The following is a 6,000-nucleotide window of genomic DNA, read 5'->3' on the forward strand; positions in this document are numbered from 1 at the left end:
GTCCGCGCACTTAACCACTACACCAAACTGGCAGAAGAAGAGCTGGCTGGGCCTTTCCAGGCCTTTAGCTAGGCACCTGGTTCTTACTGAGTTCAAATATTTTTATACTGCCTTTCCTTGTTCCTGTGGAGGTGTGATTCCTCCCTGCCGCCCCCAGTGAAGATTTATAGAGATCCACCAAAGGAGAGGACTTGTCTGTGTGGTACCAAAGAGGTGGAATCAGTCGCGCATGTAATGTTCCACTGTGGCTTCTATCAGGAAGCTCATTCTAATATAATTTCTCCTCTGCTTGATCATCTTTCAGGATGTTCCGATGTTTATATTTTAAAGAAACTTTTAATGGGTGCTAATCAACAGGTTACTATTAGTTGTGCCAAGAATGTTTTTCAGTAACCTGTAGAATCAATAGAGAAATTTTATGTACAGATTTTAACTAATTGATGCCAATAGATCAGACCAATTTTACTTTCTGATGTCTTTACTGTAAAGCTTTTATTTTCGACTTGTACTGGTCATTGGCCGAATAAAGAAATTGATTGATGGATAGAGACACACACCCCCTAGAGATTTGAAGCTGGGCCCACGGTGGTCCCGAGGTGCCTGTAGGGGTGGCACTCTCCCCACTTGCCCGCTACTGAGCAAATAACTATTTATTTATTTATAAATTTGATTTATTAAACTGCCCTCCCCTGTTTTGCACAGGGCTCAGGGCAAACAACAGTCCCAACAGACATGATTTCAGATGAAGTTAAAACAGTTAAAACAATAGATACAAATACAGTTTTGGAGGGTGCTGAAAACAGGGGTCATTTCCTGCAGGAGCGCACAGGAGCGGAGCTCCGGCAGTAAAGAGCCAAGGGGGCGGGCACATGCAATAAGCCCCGCCCCCTGCTCCTTCTTTTCCTCTTTCTTTCCCTTTCCCTCCTTTTTCTTTCTTTCTTTTCCTCCTTTTTTCCTTCTTTCTTTCCCTCCTTTCCTTCTCTCCTTCTTTCCCTGTTTCCCTCCTTCTTTCCGTCTCTCCCTCCTTCTCTCTCTCTCTCTCTCTGCACAGATCTGTGTGAAGGCAGATCTGTGCGTCCTCCCCCAGCTAGCAATCCAAAACAGTCCAGTGGCACCTTTAAGACAAAGTTTTATTCAGGTACAAGCTCTCCCTCCTCTGCGAGGACAGGGCTGCATGCCCGCCCCCCCCCCCCCCAATAGCTAGCAATCCAAAACAGTCCAGTGGAGCCTGAGCGGTGGCTGTTGCCTTCTGACTTCCGGTGATATCTGGGGTGGTGGTGGCATATGCAAATGAGTTATGCTAATGAGCTCCTGCACCTCTTTTTCTACAAAATGACCCCTGGCTGAAAATAAATACCGTTTGCAGATTCCGAGCCAGTGTATGACCTGTGTCAAGTTCATGGCCTTCCGGGAATACATTGTGGGGAAGACGGCCCCCGTGCCCATCAAGGTGTATGACTACTACGAGCCAGGTGCGTATCCCCCCTGCGGTCTCTGCCGGCTCCATCCCCGCCAGCCACCCGACGCTCTCTCGGTGCCCTGACACCCCCTCCGCTCTGCCCCGCAGCCTTTGAAGCCACGCGCTTCTACAACGTCAGTGAGAACAGCCCCCTGGCTCGGGAGCTCTGCGACGGACCCCTGTGCAACGAGGTGGAGAGCACAGCCAGCCACTGGGTTGGTGAGTCCAGGGACAGCCAAGCCCGGAGGGTGCTGGGCCGCCCCTTGTTTGCTTGCTGAGGACCAGGGCAGGATCGTTCCATCAAGCTGAATCCATTGCGGAGACATTTCCTTAATTGGGGGCCAGTCTGCATGTTTTCTGGAGCTGCGGTGGCTCAAGTGGTTAAGACGCTGAACTGCAGGCTGTGCAAGGTCAGTAGTTCAGCAGTTCGAGACCCGAGTGTGCCGCATGATGGAGTGAGCTCCCGTCTCTAGTTCCAGCTCCTGCCAACCTAGCAGTTCGAAAGCAAGAAATTGCAAGTAGATAAATAGGTACCACTTCGGTGGGAAGGTAACCGCGTTCCGTGCGCCTTGGTGTTTAGTCATGCTGGCCACATGACCACGGAAACGTCTTCGGACAGCGCTGGCTCTTCGGCTTGGAAACGGAGATGAGCACCGCAACCCTAGAGTCGGATTCGACTGGCTTTCGAGCAAGGGAACCTTTACCTTTACCTGCATGTTTGGGTTTTAATGAGTTGAATCCCTGTTCTCCACAGCCATACAGCAGCTGTGCGGGGAATGGTTTTTTAAAAATCGGGGACAGCCCCATATGGATGCAGAATGCCCCTGTTGGGGGAGGAAGGGATCCTGCCTCCCCCCCCCCAATTTTCCCACACTGAAACAGTGCTGGGGGAGGGAGTTATTTCCCTGTTTTTGCTGTTCTGCATGCTCAGAATGTTCCACACGGAGCAGCAGAAATGGGGAAGTAACTCCCCCCCCCATGCATGCGCACAAACGTGGTGCGTCGTTGTTGCCTCGCATGGTGTGATCAGCTGCCGGAGGACGGAGCCGCGGGGGAACGTGAGATCACGATAGCGCACTTCAGTTTGTTGTGGCTCTAAAAAGCCACACTTCCCCTGCGGCTTTTCCTGCTGGTGTGACCTGTGTTGGAAAAATGACTCTACAAAATCTGCCACCTGATTGATCAGGGACGGCAATTTCTCAGTCTGCCAGAATGTTTTTGAGCCAACTGGTCAGCGGGAAACATGTGCAGAAGCCACCCACAGGCGTGAATTCTAGGGGCTTGCAGTTCTGGCTTTGCTCAGGTGCAGCAAAACCCCGGGCCCCGGAGCCCCTTGAGCTGTGAACTGAAGCGCCCCCCCCCCGGTTGCCATTCCAGGCTTTATCCCAGCTGGGCCTTGTAACAGCGTCTTGGGCTGCCTGGAAGACGGCTACTTTGAGCAGTGTCTGTGCTCCCGTGACTGTGGCTACGACGGGGATCTGGTGTGCGGTTCGGATGGGCTCATCTACCAGAACCGCTGCCAGATGGAGGTTGCTGCCTGCAGAAATGGCACCCGCCTCAAGCAGGTCTCCATGGCACAGTGCACAGGAGGGGGTAAGTTCTTCCTGCTGTGGGGATGTTAAATTTATCTTGAGATGCCGATCTGTTGTTGTTGTTTTTTTTAAACTTCCTGTTAAAGAGAGCCAGTTTGGTGTAGTGCTTAAGAGCAGCGGACTCTAATCTGGAGAACCGGGTCTGATTCTCCCCCCCCCCCACATGCAAGCCAGCTGTGTGACCTTGGGCATGCCACAGTTCTCTCAGAGCTCTCAGTCCCACCTACCTCACTGCTGCGGGGAGAGGAAGGAAAGGAGATTGTAAACCGCTCCGAGAGTCCTTTAAGTAGTGAAAAGCGGGCTATAAAAAACCAACTCTTCTTCTTCTTTTAACGCACAAAAGAGCCGGTGTGGTGCAGTGGTCAGAATGCCGGGCTAGGATCTGCAAGGCTCAGGTTCGAATCCCCCCTTCTGCCATAGAAGTTGCCTGGCTGACCTTGGGGGCCAGTTACACACCCTCAGCCTGGGCTACCTCACAGGGTGGTTGTGGCGAGGATAAAATGGCAGAGAGGAGAAGGATGCAAAGCTGCTTTGGGTCCCCATTGGGGAGAAATGAGATGAAATAAATAAATAAATGTGTCCTAGTATACAGGATGTCGACAGTTTCAGACGATAGTTACTCAGTATTTGACACCCTGTGGAAATGCCTAATACCAGAGAACGCAATGGGGATTTGTGGAACCTGGCAAAAATAAGCCAGGGCTTGTTCCCCCAGGGCGGCTTCCCTCCCGCAGCTCTGTTTCTGGGAACACACACACACACGCATTGCCCCGCTGCTCATCCCGCTGCTGTGTTTTCCTCTGTCTTGCTGTGATCTTTCCCAAATCTGATTTGGCGCGATCTTGGTGGAAAGATGGCAGTTTGAAGCAGTGTTCCCTCTAAGCTGAGTTAGTGTGAGCTAGCTCATGATTTTTCACCTCCGGCTCACACCATTTGGTCTTAGCTCAGGAAGGATGGCCCCGGAGCAAACTAATTGATGCAGTAGCCAAATGGCTCACCCACCACTTCAATGCCCGTAGCTCACAAAGTAGAATTTTGGCTCACAAGGCTCCACAGCTTAAGAGGGAGGATTGGTCTGAAGCACCGTTGGACACCATGCAGACAGGGAGGCATGCCTTTCCGTGGATCCCACCCACATTGGCGCTGCATGCTGTACCTCAGCCCTTTCACCTGGAATTGACTTCCATGCTCGGCTGGAAGTGGACTGTGGATCTGTTCCACTGGCGGTGCTGCTTCCCTCCGGTGCAGGGGAGCCTTTTCCTAACATAGGAGCCTTTTGCGTTGGCAGAAAGCTTCTTTCTCAGGAGGAGAATGCCACCCCCAGTGGAACAGATCCACAGAATCCAACATATAGTGCTGTCATCTAGCTTCATGTTTCTAATGACTAATATTGTTGATATAACCAGGGCTATTTTGGGGCAGGAACGCACAGGAACGGAGTTCCGGCTGGCTCCCGAGTTGGCCACGCCCAGCAGGACCTCATTAGCATAATAGGCCACACCCAACAGTAGAAACTCATTAGTATTGGCTACATTAGGGGTGTGGCCTAACATGCAAAGGAGTTTCTTGCTACAAAAAAGCCCTAGGTTTGGACAACAAACAAGGTAAACAGAATAAGTAGCAAAAGGTGGGTGTGGCTGGATGACTATACTTCTGGTAACATGGGGGTGCAGCCTAATATGCTAATGAGCTATGCTCTCATGGGTGTGGCTGGATATGCTAATGAGTTTCTGTTGTTGGGTGTGGCCTGTTATGCTAATGAGTTCCTGCTGGGGATATAACTGAGTTTTAACTGCCTTCTGTTTGCTTCACTGTATTGATCTAAGATATAAATGTATATTATGCAGCAAAGAACACTCCTGATGGGAGAGAAAAGCACTTTCACACCCCTGAGCGGCCTGCCCAACAACAGCAGATGCTGACAGGTAAGGACGGCCTCTACAGGGGCTCAGCTCTGGGCCCATTTAATCTGTGTTGGTGGGAACGGTGTCTACAGGCCCAGCAAGCACATGAACCGACTCCATCTGAAATCTGCTCCCATTCCAGGGTTCTCAGCCCAGGAGGGTCCAAATGGATCGATCTTCCATTTCACACCTTGTTGCACAGGAGAACCATACCGGGCAAATCCCCCGCCCCCCAAACCAGGAGCTCTGAGCCAGTTTCCCAGTGATGGGAGAGGGGTGAAGGCCTGACTTTTCCATGTCTTTTTTTCAACCCTATGCTGGCTCAGTTGCAGTTGTAGGGAGGAGGAGACAAGGGCGATGCGGTGGAAGGGTCCAGCACTGCCCCCTTCACAGTTTCTCTCTCTTTCTCTCTCGCTCTCCCCCCCCCTGCAGAGGAAAGCCCCACCCTCCCACTTGACTTCTCTTACTACTCCTATGAGTACGAGGTGGACCCCTATGCCTCCGAAGGCAATGGTTTTGAGCAGACAACGGCGGCGCAAGCGAGGGATGGCTCCGTGGGGCTTCTTTGACCGTTGGGGCCGTGAACGGTGAGAAGGGGCTCGTGGGCCACGGAGCCTGGCAGCTGGCCACTCCTGCCTGCCTTCCTCCACCACTGACTACTGTCTCATCCCTCCCCCCCCCCCCCCCCAGTCTGACACAGGCCGCGCTGGGTGGAGTCTGGCTCTGGTGTGTTGCCGCCGCTGCTGCTGCTGCACAGAACCCCCCTGTTGAGACGCCTTCCGGAAGCTTCTGCCCTTCCCGCTTCTAGAGCCTTTGACGTGGCCTGCCAGCCCCTCGCCTCCCTCTGCCTCGCAGAAGGACGCAGAGGGCTCAGAGAGGTTCCTGCTCCCCACCCCCAGCCAGGCAGAGAGTGGGGGCAGAGGCAGCCCTTGGTCTTCTGCTCCTCCCCGTCTTCAGGGAAAGGAGCCCCCTTTCTGGAGGTGTTTCTCTCGCCATCCCTCACAGGGCCCCACCCCCCAACACTCTCTTTCGGCCTCCTCAGGAA

The 6,000-nt window shown here is 52.8% G+C and overlaps 1 protein-coding gene across 1 annotated transcript in view; it reads left to right on the forward strand.

The window, feature by feature from the left end:
- The window catches only part of CPAMD8 (C3 and PZP-like, alpha-2-macroglobulin domain containing 8), a 67,445-nt gene extending 61,451 nt beyond the window's left edge, over positions 1–5,994 (forward strand). Inside the window, exons 38-43 of the mRNA XM_015424645.1 lie at positions 1,367–1,472; positions 1,568–1,678; positions 2,837–3,052; positions 4,899–4,976; positions 5,388–5,542; positions 5,646–5,994. Of these exons, the coding sequence (XP_015280131.1) occupies positions 1,367–1,472; positions 1,568–1,678; positions 2,837–3,052; positions 4,899–4,976; positions 5,388–5,524 (648 nt within the window). The 3' untranslated portion in view covers positions 5,525–5,542; positions 5,646–5,994. The remainder of the gene's footprint in view (positions 1–1,366; positions 1,473–1,567; positions 1,679–2,836; positions 3,053–4,898; positions 4,977–5,387; positions 5,543–5,645) is intronic.
- Positions 5,995–6,000: the final 6 nt, after the last annotated feature.

The sequence above is a fragment of the Gekko japonicus genome, unplaced genomic scaffold, assembly GCF_001447785.1.
Source record: "Gekko japonicus isolate JY-2015 unplaced genomic scaffold, Gekko_japonicus_V1.1 scaffold596, whole genome shotgun sequence".
Classification (NCBI taxonomy): domain Eukaryota; kingdom Metazoa; phylum Chordata; class Lepidosauria; order Squamata; family Gekkonidae; genus Gekko; species Gekko japonicus.